Raw genomic sequence first — 14863 nt, 5'->3', positions numbered from 1 at the left:
AGTGACCGCAGATAATCACGTCAGTTATCGGAACACCTTGTGAGCCAGTGATTGTGCACTTTCGGCGTTGTGTTGTGATGGGACACAATGACTCCCCGTCATGCCGAAAGAGGATGGCTCGAGTTTGATCAGATGATTGGATGTTTGGTTTTTATTGAATTGCGGTACAGGGCAGCGGGTTTTAAGGACGCACCGTCCCCTGTCGCCGCATGACTGACAGGTTGGCCCGGCAATTGTTGGCACTTTTCCGTGGCTCTCACTGCCGCTGTCTCGGTACTAATCTGTTCTGGGACTGATTTCCTTTTATCTCCGCAGGCATACCGGATCCGATAGTACCTCACGCTCTCTCTCTCTCGCTCTTTATTGATGACAATTTATCGCACCGATAACGCAGAGAACGCAGGATGGAGCCCGGTGCATGATAAGAAATACTCGAAGCGCAGACAGGGCGAATTTCGTGGCGGGAGGTTATCCAAATTAATGAAACAATATCTGCTTCGGTGTCGTGCGCCAATGCGCGCCACGTGGTTGCACTTGCGTAGAGCAACGCAATGAAGCGTTTACAGGTTCGCGTAACTAAGTGGCCCCGGGTTCCTGCATTGTTGGGTAGAGCTCATCGAAGAGTACGTGAGATGTTTCTAAACACGGCAGATGATGTGTTAAGTTGAAAACAAGCGCTCAGTAGGGTAGGGCTCAATTTGAACATTAATTTCCCGAGGCCATTAAGAAAATCCCAAGGCCGATTCCTGAAAGTACTCCAAACCGAGTACGTAGCTTCGGGGTCATTTTATTTAGGGGTTTCGCGAGGATTTACAGGATTCAGCGATGGCGTGTTCGATTCGTGAAGTTCACCCAACGTGGCCTCCTCCAACGAAAGCTAGCTCGCGAAAGCGCTTATGGCCGGTTTGCGGCCCTCGAGTCCCAACAACCGGTTTTCGAATTTCTATGTCAGGTCTGGCTGTAAATCCGTTCGTGTGCGGCGCCAAACGCACGCACGGGGGACCTTTTTCGGTGGCCAGTATTGAGCACGAAGGTCAATACACCCAATCCGGAGCCCAACCGGAATTGGCGATCGCACGGCGACCCGCATACCCTAAGGGTAAAGTGTTTAGGTAAAGAAAGCAAGTTGTGACGTCCATTTCTAGGCCCGCACGATCAGCTCGCGATCACGTGACGCCTGGCTGCGCTGCTTCCAGAAGCTGCTTCGAGGATGATCGGGCACTTTGCGGGCAAAAAACCGAAGGAATACACAGCTCCGAGCGACAGCTTGTTTTGTAAAGTCACAATCAATAACAAAAAACCAGCTGGCTACACGATATTTTCGGGGCCTATAATAGTAAACACAACGCACTCCTTGGTCGTCCGTGAAGGTCACGCTAGAAAAACGCCAGCCACCGGCCACTAATAATTGGTCGTCACAGTTTATCGTGTTGACCACCGAACACGGCCCCGATAGATCCGATCGGAACGGCAACCCGGCGCAACCCGTGGCCACGCTGGTGGATGCTGATTTGTTTATGCGAGCACGCGATTATGCAATTATGCAATTATTTATATTCACTCCCGGGCTTGGGGCCGCCGGCCACACACTGGCCGGTTGGCCGGCGGATACGTTGGCCACGTTTGTCGCGAGCGCGAGAGATTATCAGAGCGGAACAAGAGGCCTCGCAATGGCACAGAACATTCTTCATCGCGAACGCGATACCTGACCGGATACGGGACCGGACCGGGCACACGTGGAACGTGTGGCCGACCGGAGCTCCCCTTGCGCAGTCCACCAGCACATCATCAACACCAGCGGCCGGCGGGTCGTCGGGGGAAGGTAATTTCACACTATTATCATAATAGCATCAGCGCATCCCCCCTGGGGAGGGGGCCATTGTGACGCGCGATATGTGTGCTGGGCCGGATCAAAAGGGCACAAACACGCTGCTGTTCAAAGCGTCGCGACGTCGTAATTCAATCACCGAGAGCCGAAGAGTGGGCCAAATCGACGCGCCAACAACTCGGTGGTTCGATTTACAACGTATCAATTCGGGACACGATCGCGCACCTGTAGTGAACTAAGCCGAATGGCCGGAAGCTGGAGCCACAAGCCGCCGTAGTACGCACACGTCGTTTCCCACAAAAATCTGATCACTCGATCAGCACGGATTGGACACCGTGGTCTAAGAAAGTCGTAAGCCGTTTGGTAAGCTCCTCGGTGGTGGCTGCGGAGGGACTGGATGGACGCAACTCTCGCTCTGTGGTCCGTGGTTCGCGCAACTAAACGCGCATTGGAGGTGGCAACACGCGACCCGCGGATATAACCCTTTCTCTGTCTCTCTGCCAGTACTAGGTTGTTCAATAGGTTTTGCGGTTCGATAAGAAAAACACAATTTTATGGTTTGAAATTCACTTTATTTTTCCGTATAGCCTCCGTGAACATCAATGAGATTCTAATTGAATAATTCCGTCCCTGAAGTGAGATTTCGGAAGGGATTCAAAATACGCTTCCACAGCTGCTAGGACCTCATCATTTGAAGAAAAAATCTTTCCACGTATGATTTATTTTTAAATCATAGATTTTTGCAATTTTCAAAACGCCCATGGTGAATGATCCCGAGGATAAAGGACGATTTTCTAAAACGATTTCCTGTATGTTTTCTACGATTTCACGGTGTTGCTGCCATTTTTTGGATGTCCTTTTAGTGGAACGTTCGAACGGAAATTCAGAAACTCCCCTTTTAATGTACTAACCGAAGGCGAGGAGTCCTTCTACACTTTTTATTTCTTTTTCCTTTAAACCTTCCAAAAATAAAAATTTCATCACCGTAAGATACTTGATTTTTTTCACTGTAAGAAAATACTGTGGCACGTTGATAATAAATGGCTTGTTAACGAAAAATGAAGTAAGAGATTAAAATGAAACTTCACATTCGTTCATACGAAGAGTCTACCAACGCAACAAAAGAAAAAATTAGCGGCAGCTCCCTCTGAAGCTTCAAACTTATTGAACAACCTAGTAGATTTAATATCGTGCGACGGTTTCCGTGAAGTATTCATTCAACATTTGTTGTATTTTAATTTTATAATTAAGTTGATTCCATTAAGTTGAACACATTTTTAAATGTCCATCGCCGAGGAAGCATTAACGTGGCGACTGCCGCCCGGATGGCCATAATGTGCTAATCACGTTGGAATTCGGATACACCATTTCCCTGCCGAAGAAAACAATTAAAAGTTGAATCATTTTTCGTGCGAAATCAATAAGATAACCCTCCGAAAGGTAGTGGGGCGTAGCGCAGCTTTCGACTTCCGTAGAACTACAGGGGTTGAAAAGTGGTGAGCCACAAAGGTAACCCGCCCAGGGCTTAGTGGAACTGCCTGTGTACCACCCTGTGTTGGTGCGCAGAAATGGCCCACAGCAAACCGATAAGATAAGATAAACGTACTTCGCAACCCCGAAGCGGAGATAACCCACGCGATCCACGGTCCGTCGCATCCATTTCGGTTCCGTTAGTGGAGCATAGAACCTGGGAGCCGGCGTGTGCGACAATTTCCAGTTCCGTTCTGTGGCCGTGTTTTGCATTCTATTCTCGTTTCTGTGGGGAGATAATGTTGGGATAGAGATAGAGTGTCCAGTGTGATCTACCATCCACGCTCCGCCATGTTTCGACCCAGCTCCTTGTTGAGGGACAACGAGGACACGCAGCCGCGCATCGAGGCCAACGCGAGCAACATAGCGCAAGGTGGGTCCACCCATTAGTCACCCATCAGAGAGATAGCGCGTTATCAGTTCAGCACCACCCGAGGCCCGAAGAGTGTGTCGTAGTAGCAGTAGCAGCGTGTGTAGTAATAGGACCCCTAACCTTTGGTAGATTCCATCGATTGCGGTGTGACGGCGTGCGGTTGCTGCAATGGGCCCGGCTGTTTACGGCTCGGCACCTCGACGGTGTTCGTGGCCGCCCTATCGATCGTGACGTTCGTGAGCGGTGGCATCGAGAGCTACTTCCGGTTGGCCGCCCACCAGGCCGGGGCCGAGCTGGACTTCGACCCGATCGTACTCGACTGGCTGCTGGTGACGGCCGGCATCGCCCAGGGCGTCTTCGCGCTGCTGGTCAGCTACTGGGGCAATCGGATGCATCGGATCACGTGGCTCGGAGGCGTCTTTATGCTGCAAGCGATCACACTGATCGTCCTGATCATCCCAACGCTGACGCACAAGTACGTAGTGACCGTGGTGCCAACGGTTCCCTGGTTCTCACGCACGGCCGTCTGTCTTTCACAGTTCCGACGAGAGCAGCACCATCGAAGCGATCAACCTGGACAAGATGTGCACCCTGGAGCGATCGGGCCAGCTGTTGGCGGATCGGCCGTACGCCATCACGACGCTGGTGCTGATGTTTATTGCCCAGGTCCTGATCGGTGTCGCCAACGTTGTTATCTACGCCCTCGGACTCAGCTACGTGGACGATAACGTGCTGGAGCACCACAGCCCGAGCTTGATCGGTTGTGTCATCGGAGCCCGTATCTGGGGATCGCAGCTTGGGCTGGCCGTTGGGCTGGCGGTCGGAGCCACCAGCCTCGGTTGGTGGCTCGGCTGGACCATCATTGCGCCGGTGACGTTTTTGGCCGGCTTCGCCATCTCGCTGTTCCCGAAACGGCTCCTCGCTACGATGGTTCGCCAGGCGGCGGATGATATCATCGAGACGGCTACCAACGGCAGCACGCAATCGATCGAGACCGTACCGGGCAAGTGGCTGGCGGACATCGGGTTCCTGGCCACGGTGAAGCGGCTTTTCTCGAACAAGATACTCCTCTGCAACGTGCTCGCCCTGGTGCTGGTGAAAACGGCCATCGTGAATTACGCGGCACACGAGCAGTCGTATTTGCAGTCGCGGTTCTTTCTGCCCACTTCGCAGGCCGACGGCATCAACGACGAGTGGACCTCGCGGTTGATCACCAACCTGCTGAAACCCCCGGTGGCGGCCCTCAGCGTGATCGTGGCGGCCCTCATCATAGCGAAAGCCAATCCCTCGGCCCGGTAAGATGAATACGTTTCAAGATGTTGTTTCAAAACGATCGTAATATCATCAGAACCAGATTAAAGCGCCAGACCGGATGCCTTGCTTTTTAACGTTGTTATCTTATGCTAATCTAATCACGCACCTTGGTAAAAGTCACGTGGCGATGGAGTAGTTTCCTTCGTTGATCTCCAACGTCTATGTTAACTCACCCGGACCGCTTCGGATTTTTTGCGCCAAGCACGGAAACATGTTTCGTTCACTGCTAGAAATGCAGATGTTTCACCCGAGCCAGACCGTATCCTGAACTGTGTGTGTCCAATTCCGATAGTGCAAATAGTGATGACGTCGACGTAACTCACTAGAGCTCTAATAGCTCCAGGTACCAGGGACATTCATGTTCCGTCCTCCTCCGTGTAAGACTGATTCTGTTTAAAACGTTACGAAAGTGACAAAGTGCGGAACGCTGACTGCAAAGAAGAATACGTCCTCAAATAGTATTGATGTGATGTGAAGGAACCAGTTTCGATAAGGACAACACATGGCTAGAGCGACGAAAGGGAATCAGACTGGAGGACGCTGAGCTGTGCTGAGTACCTGTCGGAATTTGAGTTGTTCTGGGCAAATCCCTGGGCCTTCCGACATGTCGGACTCTGTGCCCGCTACGCCAAAGGATAAAAAAACTTCATCGGGAAACTCTTGGTTGAAATACTGCGATTTTGCAGCAGCAGAGCAACATAGAACTTCCGACAGAAATGCCCGTCAACACGTCTGACTTCCTACTAAGCTGCAGTAAGGACGATTTGAATGAACTGGAGAAGATGGTGGCGAATAAGGCGTTTTCAGGCATGGGAAGAGCTGTGAAGAACTTGCTGCCTTACAGCAGACAGTGACGAAACCTAAAAAGCGAATATTGCCAAAAACCGTTTGTAGGTTCATCAGTTCATTGAAAAAAGTCAAGTGCATAGCCTGTGCGAGGCTCTAGGAAACAAAACTGTTACCGCAGAATTAAGTAACCCCGGCCTCCCTGGAACGTTCTAGAGACAGGACTAACGGAACACTAAAATGACGCCACGGACCAACAGAGAGACATTCGATCTATTAATTCCCAGCCCAGCGGCACTTGATTGCGCCTTGACGGCCGGCCACTAACCCTCCGCAGGTTACGTAAACCGTGCACGGTTTTGCGCTCAATCGCGAATTGCGTCATATTTTGCAAAACGTGTGTGCATGTGTGTGGCGATCCTGCCAACCACAGCAAACGAGATGCCAATTGCCCTTTTCTCCTCCACGCTAATGTTAATTTACTTTGACTTTGATGTGGGATTAATTCAACGCAACCACCGACGGTGGCGGCGGCGCCAGAAATGGGCACAGCAGTCTCTTGATCAAGCTGAACAAGGACACAAATAGAGCGGGCGTCACGGTGTCCGCCAGAGATGACCTGTTTGGCGGACCTGAAGGCAAGAGGCCGGTCGTCGACCGCCATTCCGTGGCGATCGATAATCGATTGATCGTTCTGTATCATGCCAGTTGCTAGAGAGCATTGGAATGTGCAATGTAGCGAGTGTACTTATCGATCACTTTCTCTATGGCAGGAAATTGGCAGGATGGAACATCTTCGTGGGAGTAGTGGCCGTTGGGCTCTTCATAGGTATGTTGCCGCTTCCAGAGAGTTCCAGAAGAACGCCAAATTTAAACTCTCCTCATTACTACCTCCTAATAGCGTTCATCTTCATCTCGTGCGGCGAAGAACAGATCGCAGGATCGTACCGCGGCCGGAAGCTCATTAAACCGTTCTGCGCCTCGAACTGTTTGTGCGCCGAAAACGTGCCCTTCACACCGGTCTGTCCGGTGGACAGTCGCTTCACGTACTTTTCGCCGTGCCACGCCGGGTGCCAGAGTCGGGAGGAGATCAACAACATTGTGCTCTACCGGAACTGCACCTGTGGCGTGGACGTGGACATTGTGCTCAGCGAGGGAGGCGACGCCACGGAGGGGGCCTGCGGTGTGGATGACTGCCAGCGGTACTGGATCGTGTTTCAGGTGCTCACGGTGATCGTGACGATGCTGCTGGCTACGGGGCTGACGGGGAAGGTGATCATCAGCCTGCGTTCGGTGCTGCGCCAGGACAAGGCGATGGCGCTGGCGGTCGAGCTGACGCTGGTCGGGCTTGTGGTTTACCTGCCCGGCACGGCCATCTACCAGGTGGTGGCAAGTAAGTTCCGATCACGTAACATGGCGCATCGTTCGGTTACCGGTTCTGCCTTCTTTCGACAGCTCACACGTGCCAGTTTTGGTCGGCCGACGAGCGCCAGTGTTTCCTGCACGAAACGCCAACCTTCGGTAACATCCTCAACATGATCACGGCGGCGCTCATCATCGTGGGTCTCATCTTCGAGATGGTTGTGTTCTACTTCGTCAAGGATATGACACTGTACGGTGACGAACCGGATGATTCCTATCGGTAAGGCGCAGCAGCATGAATTCTTCATGTCTTAACTTTCTGACCAACCCCAACTCATGGTTGATCTGCTTCCCAGGCCAGTTGAGATGCGTTTTATGCCTCCGGCCCGGTCTCCGACTCAAACCGAGCTCGTACCGCTGAACGGGCGAATGCAGGACACAACCGATCACACGGCCTCCGATTCGGTGCGATCCGATTCCGATACGATCGTCCCGTCAGTGGTGCCTACGGTGGATCCGTTGAATGGCTCAGTGCAGACGATTCAAAACACTCAGCCAGGATACCAGGCACGCTCGGTGTCACCACTGGCCACGTTCGGTGGCGTGAACTATGCCCAGGTTGTAAAGCAGCTGCCGAGAAGAGAAAATTCGAGTGACATCGACGAGCAGCTGGATTTCCGGTCGGCCACCAGTTTGCCGCGGGCAGACAGCGGTGACAGCAGTGACGATACCGACCACCGGCCGAATGTGAATACGGTGCGGGATTACACCCGAGGCGCGGGAACATCGGGTGCGCCGGGTGGACCAAGCGGGACAGCGGGAACCCGAACGCAGAACTTCGGTGGACGGCCGATGAGCCCGGAGACGGACTTTTGATGGGAGAAAGAATCGAATGAGTGGCAAAAGAAGTAGAGTCGAATGTGCTAAAAACCGGTCGACCGATCGGTTCATTACCGTTCCTAAGATGCTAATTGCTAATGCTTTTAGGCGTAGCTTAGAACTTAGAATTTGTATTTTTTAAGTGTATACGGGCGGCGTTTGATTCAATTCAATTCTATGACAACCAGCTCAACAGGATGACATGGTACCTGTTAACGATTCAGGTTATATGTAAGTGCTTACGTTGTAAATCACACCTTAAAAAGCCAAGTAGACTTGTAGAGTCAGGAACCTCTTCATATGCACCCAAACACGAACTTCATCCCACGAAAGTAATAGAAAGAAGGCAGACCGTAAATTATTGTAGGAAAAGTAGAATAAAGTAGAACAAACCGACTACTGGTGACCACTTTGTCCCGTCCGCTCAAACGATCCGATTCTACACAGGCGATATGTATGCTTCATATTCATCGTTTAGATTTATTATCATCCATTCTCGTTCCACTCCTCGGGGCGGTTCTCATACCGTCACGCGCCTTTTCCAATGTCCACCACACATTGTTACATTCTCGTAATTCTTCTTAACTATATGCTTTTTCTGAGTCGCTTTTGAGTGTTTTCTTTTTTGGTATTTTGTTTTTCTGCATTTTTTACTGCACACGTTTACGGTATGAATTATTTCGTAGGAGTCATCTTGGCGCAATAAATAAAAGTATAATCGAACTTTGTGGCCCACTTCAGGTCGGGCATGGGACAGGGAAAACGTTCTCCTGGTGCCCAGACAGATTGGAGGTTTGGGATTTGCGGCGCTTAAAACCATGTGTCCTTTTCCTACGTGTAATCTTAGCCCCTAATGCCAAGCGCGCCGGTGAGAAGCGGTTCGGGTAGTATGTGTGTTGTAGGGATAATATATAATGCTAGGTTTTCAGTGTTTTTGACTTATTTATTATAACTTTATGCTCCGTTATTATGCTTTTCGTTTCGTTTCACGTTCGCGACACTCCGGTGTGCATGAGCCAGGGACCGGTGTTTCCTCTTGTTGGGGGTTTGGTGGCAATATATTTTGTGTGGTAAAAAAATATAGAACATCCAAGCAGAGAACATTTTCATCAGTCGGCGTTCAGAGTGTTACCCGCGGCACACCGTGCGCTCTGTGCGCTCTTGTGGTGTGTTTCGTTCATCTCTACGTATCTCTGGTACGCCCCCAGTTACGAGGGAACTGTAGGTGTCCGGCGACATTGGCGAAGCAGATGCACGAACTCAAACCGAAACCGTTTAATGGCTAAATTTTCCTACGGGACTATTAAAGTGTTTTTGCATTCTTACGATTGCGTGTGATTTGATAACGGCTTTCCGTTGATTCCTAGGAGGGGATAGGCGCAGGCATTCTCGCACGTTCCTGGTACTTGGTACCAATCAGGATCTATGTATCAGTATCTTGTGGCATATAAAAAAAAGTCAACGCGTGTAAGTAAGCGGAGCCCGGCATATAGGCTCAGGCGCTCCACGTTCATGAATTCCATTCACGCCTTCTTTCATCCGTCGCATCCATTCGACTCCCGGGCATACACAACACACGCTGTACCCTGCTGGCTCCTTAAACGCGCCCACCAAAGGGACATACTCTACCAATCGTTAAATCTCAAGTTTTTATCCAACATTCGCTCTCTCTTTCTCTCTCCTGCTCGCTATCTCTCGCTATGTTATCATCATTATGTACAGACGGATCACATTTGATTTGCTAAACTTGCTCGTTTGTCTAATAGTGTGTTTCACTTGCATTTACGGCACAAACCCCTTACTCTGTTTACCTCGCAAAGTCCTGCTTTTCGTATGGTTGCACTCGACCTTCCAGTGCCGCACACGTACACTCACACATACATTCGCGGGTGCACATTCATCAGCAACAGTCTCATCATCCCGTGTGGCACACCTCTTACCAACTAAGCAAAGCGTGGTAAAGACCCAACGCGCCCTAACGGAGACAAAATCGCACAACAAACAACGACCATAGTTCCTCCTTGTAACAAACTGAAAGTGGCCAATGTAACATAGAAAATCCTGCGTTCATTACACAGCAACAACAGACGGAACACAACACTGGGTTGCGACAACGGAAAGGTGACTTTTGGCGAAAGGGCCGCAAACGTAGGGAAGGTGAACAGATGACGGAAAACTACTGAACTGAAAGCATGGCCCGTTGTGCTGCTGGGTTGTGTGTTTCTAATGGAGTGGCCGCAGCCCTGTTGCAACATTCTTACACTCTTGCACACCACCGGGGAGGGTTATGTATGATATATCTTGGCTACTTGTTACGTGTTCCCTTTTCTGGTTTAAAGGACCTTCTTTTCTTTCTGCACTCCAGTGTGTGTGCCCCGCTGTGCTTCGCTCTTCCTATCATTAAATCACATTTTAATTTATCTCAGTTCCGTTCGTTGGCGGCTTCCTGCTTGTTTCTGTTCGCGCATGCTCACGCGTTCCCAACTCGGGCCCGTTCCGTCTCATCAGTATCCGAAATTTTTTATCCTTATCGTTTTGGTAATGCTTTAAACGTCGCATCCGTGGCCGGCCGAGATGCCCTGGTGGCGACGGCGGCATTCGCTTGCTTGCTTGCTACTACTAAACTAATACTCAATTCGCCAGGCTCGAAGAGCGCGTCCATTTTATGTTGCGTCGGATGTAACGGGTTCTACCTCGCTCTCGTGCAAGTCACCGGTCTGTTGTGTCGCTGCTCGCTGCTGGTGGTGTCACGTTAATACTACGGGACTTGGAATTGACCGGTGGATGTGGGCGTGCAAGCGCTATGTAGGGCGCATCCCTAACACCTAACACACCTCATCCCCCGGATGAGTGCGAAACGCGTGTCCGAGGCGTATCCGTATAGTCATGGCCAGAACTCCTCGGGGAGGTGAGGAAACGAACAGATCGCGGCGGGCAAGCTGCTCCGTTCGGGTCCGTTTCCGTTGCTTCTGTGGTAGCAGCAGTCGTTTCGAGTAGCTTCGGTGCAATCCGAGCAAAGTCAAACATACTGTGCCCGCGGTTTCGGCCGCGCGTGCGTGCTTGGCTTCGATGCTCTGCGCTGCTAATCGCGGTTAGTAGTAGTTGCATTGGGTAGCAGCAGTAGCAGTAGTAGTAGTGGTAGTAGTACTAATAGTAGTCTTTCTGTCATTGCGTACGTCTAAAAACAAGAACGGCTGCAGTGGCTCTGGAACATTCGGGCTTAGGAAACGGAACCGTTGGCAGGGTTTGCCGATGGTGGCGGGGCGGGCGCCTTGGTGTTGGTGCCGGCGGCGCTGGCCGCCGCAACGGTGGTGGCCGCCACCGCAGCAGCCACGGCCGCCGTCACCGCCTGCTGCTGCTGGGCGGCGGCCGCCACACTGCTGGCACTGACACTGTTGCCACCGGTCGTCAGCAGGGATAGGGTTTCCTGTGATGCGTTCGCTTTGAGAATGTTGTTCTCGTACTCGAGCTGGTTGATGCGGTCCATCAGTTCCGATATTCGCTCTTTCAGTACCTCCACTTCTTCGCGCACGGCAAACATGAGGTGGGATTTGACCAGATCCTACGAAGAGACAGACAGAGCGAGAGTGAAAGGTTGTTATAAGAGGCGGGCCAGTTGGGAACGTAAAATAGCATTAAGTGAAGCCTGCAACATTAAACACCACCGTCTCGGGCTCGGCTTTCTGGCACTAATTCTGGTTGAGTGACACATGTTTTCGCAGCGCAACGACTTTGCAATAAGATACTCAGTTTTCTGACGTCACACAAAAGTAAAGCCACCGCAAGTGGCAAGAGTGCAGTGTTGGGATCTTTCTCGAGGTTTTCCCTCAGCTGACCAAACAGTTTTCCAGGAAAACTCACAGTCTGGTTCCAGTTTGCCAGCATAGCACGGAAGTGCGATCCGATCTGGCACGCAGCACCCCGTCACGATCGCTAATGCTAATTGCTCAGATTGTCAACTATACCCACTTCCGGCTCGGAAACGGATCGATGGCGTCATTCGCGGCGGTGGCGACGCAGCACTGCGGAACAGCATACATGCACGCACGCGGATGCCGCGCGGTTCTTTGAAGTCAAGGATACGAGGAACTGTGAGCTTTGTGGGGCGCGCTTTCGCAATCTCGGGCGTGTGGCCCGCTTACCCTCAGCACCCAGCACTCTCTCCCCCAAACCATCAATGACATCTATTTTCGGGCCCTTGCAATCGGAACTAATCCGAGCAGAGAGGTGATCGCGTGCGAAAATTGCACGTCATTGCAGCAATCACAGACCGGTCTCGCTCGATGGTGTTCACCACCGCCCCCCCGTGACGCAGGGGCCGCTGCCGGCCATCCATCGGAGGAGCACGCGCAGCACTTGCTGCAACCGAATGCAGTTTTTGCACTTTGCATCAGTGTCCAGGAAGGGGAAACAGGGAGCGAGTGAGTGAGTTTTTTTGGTCCTGCAGGCTTAAAAAACGGTTCGAGGCCAACACACTCTGGGGCCGGTGATAAGATAAAAACCTCGCCCCCCGCTCCTCCATTTCATTGGGTCAGTGTGCGCGGTGGGACGCGATAAGCCGTTTTGGGCAAATCTGCCCAAAATCGACGGGCCGCGGGCTGTCATTTTAACCAGTAAAGTGCCATTTTAAGACACACTCCACGGACCAGCAGCAACAGAGAGCGAGTATTTGGAGCACCAGAAAGACATTTAAATAGTTCGTTCGGTCGGACGTTCGATTGATTGGCGACCGCGGCGAGATGATGTGCGGGGCCACGACGACACAGAGGCCAGCCCCACCAGATTAACATATTCTATTTTTAGCGCGACCGGCGGGCGCGAAAACGGAAAACATATTTCTGGGTTCACCAACTGGCTTCGCGGCGCAGTGTCTTCACGCCGTTCAATTAAAATCAATTTCCAGCTCCCGGGGTGTAGCATCATCGCAGAGAGGGTCTCTGGTCTGGCACCGCAAGCCCATCCGTCCGTCGTCGTCGTCGTTGAGGACGACCTCGATTCACGCGCGCACGTTGTTTTGCTGGTTCTCCTGACACGCGGGGTCCACGGAGGAGCCGTGCTGGTGATGATGATCTTTGGGTTTGTTTTTAAATATTTCTTCGGATGACACCCCACAGGAAGTGGAGGGCATCTGGGTGTTTTGCGAATACCACGGGGCGGCGTTAATGAATGATGAGCCACATGAATCATGCAATGGGTGAGGTTAGAACACGAACGACGCAAAAGCAACGCATTTTGCGCCACACCGTGGAGCAACATAGCAAGGAAAGATTCGAAAATCGACCCAAAAACACCCCTCAAATGTTTGAATATTAACAGTGACTAGTTGTGGGATGCAGTAACAAATCCCAAGACCCTCCTTAGAAGTCAGCGAACCCAACACGCGACCAACGCGTGATCGCGACAAACATGTGATTGACCAAAAGCGATTTGCGTCAAATTCGACGGAAATGACCGACCCCAAAATAACTCTACTTTGAACCACAGCCAAAAGGTTGGACAAAAAAAAGGGATATTAATTCTACAGACCGGCCCCAACGGATTGACTAACCGTGAACGCAGAAGGAATGGACAAAATTTCCGGTACTCTCGGCACTTCTCTCCGATCGATCTCTCGATCTCACAGCATTTGTCATCCGCTACAAACCCGAGTTCCACCTGCCTCCGGCGAGGTCAAGATCGCGCCGTGCCAAGCAACGCGAGGGCAGGTGCGTGAATTTTATGGCACGGACACAACTCGCGGTTGACTCCAGGCTTTTACCGTCGCATTCCTCCGATTTTTGGCTGACCCCTGGGGGCTGGCCGGCGACATGATTTGTGATGTCCACCCATTTATAACACCGGTCACCCGGTTTCTGGGAGATGTTCCGCGAGAGGACGACCCGACCGAACCAAAGTCCGGTCTGGCTCGGGGACTCTCCGGGGTGGTGATATGCTGATTTGAGTGTTTTTAATCGAGCGACACGCAAACAAGACGCGGGCGCGCTCCGTGACTCATTCGGTGGCCGATGTCGTAGTTGTTTACCGGGTCTGCCTTGCTACACTTTCCAACCACCTAGCAGGGCGGGCCGAGGTGAAGGTTAGGAACTTAATTTCAGGCAAATATTTATCGACACATACATACGCATCGCGCCGTACGGTGGCGTAGCGCTGCTATTAAAATTTAATGAGCCGCGCGGAGTCGGCCCCCAGAACCTTCCGACGTTGGCCAGCAGCAGTAAATCACAGTTAGTGCGCACCGATCGGAGAATGTGCGCTTTGAGTGGCCCCCCATCATTAACCAGGTCTAGAGAGAGGCATGGCAGTACACGTGCTTCGACACCGTAGATGGCGGGGTTTTTCTGATCGCCGGCAGGTACCAAGATCACTCTGGAGCTCGAGCTCGAGTGCAGCCTCCAGAGTCCCCCCGCGCAGCTGCGATACTCACTTTCACCATCACGTAGTAGGTACTGTCCTGGCCTTTCTGCTTTATCTCGTACAGCCAGTTCTCGGCCGGCTGCGGCGGCTGTTGCTGGGGGCGCCGTTCCGATTGCCGTTGCTGGCGCAGCACCGTCGACAGGGCCGGATATGGATTGTTTATCGCCGGAAGGGTTTCCATGTTGGGCTCCTCTGCTCTGCTCGCTCAAAGCACAGGAAAATTCACAGACAACAACGTAGGGTCCAAAAACAGGCACTAGGGCGCACGGTAGCCCGATCCTTCAAGGACGACGCGATCACACTAATCGTCTGATAACAACACGTCGTGCCACGTCGCAGGGTGGGACCGGGTGTTGTTTTCGAACGTTTATCAGCAG

At 51.9% G+C, this 14863-nt stretch overlaps 2 protein-coding genes across 2 annotated transcripts in view; one reads left to right on the top strand and one right to left on the bottom strand.

The window, feature by feature from the left end:
- Nucleotides 1-3629: 3629 nt before the first annotated feature.
- Nucleotides 3630-8452, top strand: LOC131210177 (solute carrier organic anion transporter family member 1C1). The gene is made up of 7 exons (XM_058203387.1): nucleotides 3630-3731; nucleotides 3861-4206; nucleotides 4271-5026; nucleotides 6605-6660; nucleotides 6733-7224; nucleotides 7287-7473; nucleotides 7550-8452. Exons 1-7 carry the CDS (start codon nucleotides 3650-3652, stop codon nucleotides 8067-8069), a joined length of 2439 nt encoding a protein of 812 aa, XP_058059370.1. The 5' UTR covers nucleotides 3630-3649; the 3' UTR covers nucleotides 8070-8452.
- Nucleotides 8453-8536: 84 nt separating this feature from the next.
- LOC131207885 (TSC22 domain family protein 2-like) overlaps nucleotides 8537-14863 on the bottom strand; it is a 45116-nt gene continuing 38789 nt past the window's right edge. Inside the window, exon 5 of the mRNA XM_058200518.1 lies at nucleotides 8537-11634. Within this exon, the coding sequence (XP_058056501.1) occupies nucleotides 11293-11634 (342 nt within the window). The 3' untranslated portion in view covers nucleotides 8537-11292. The remainder of the gene's footprint in view (nucleotides 11635-14863) is intronic.

Source organism: Anopheles bellator, chromosome 2, assembly GCF_943735745.2.
Source record: "Anopheles bellator chromosome 2, idAnoBellAS_SP24_06.2, whole genome shotgun sequence".
Classification (NCBI taxonomy): Eukaryota; Metazoa; Arthropoda; class Insecta; order Diptera; family Culicidae; genus Anopheles; species Anopheles bellator.
This window is presented reverse-complemented; position numbering and strand designations above follow the sequence as displayed.

Bases quoted from the DNA above. Each gene is read 5' to 3' on its own strand.
- LOC131210177 (XM_058203387.1), top strand. From the start codon at position 3,650: ATGTTTCGACCCAGCTCCTTGTTGAGGGACAACGAGGACACGCAGCCG. The intron at 3,732-3,860 runs GTGGGTCCACCC...AACCTTTGGTAG, and splicing joins CGCGAGCAACATAGCGCAAG to ATTCCATCGATTGCGGTGTG. The intron at 4,207-4,270 runs GTACGTAGTGAC...TGTCTTTCACAG, and splicing joins ATCCCAACGCTGACGCACAA to TTCCGACGAGAGCAGCACCA.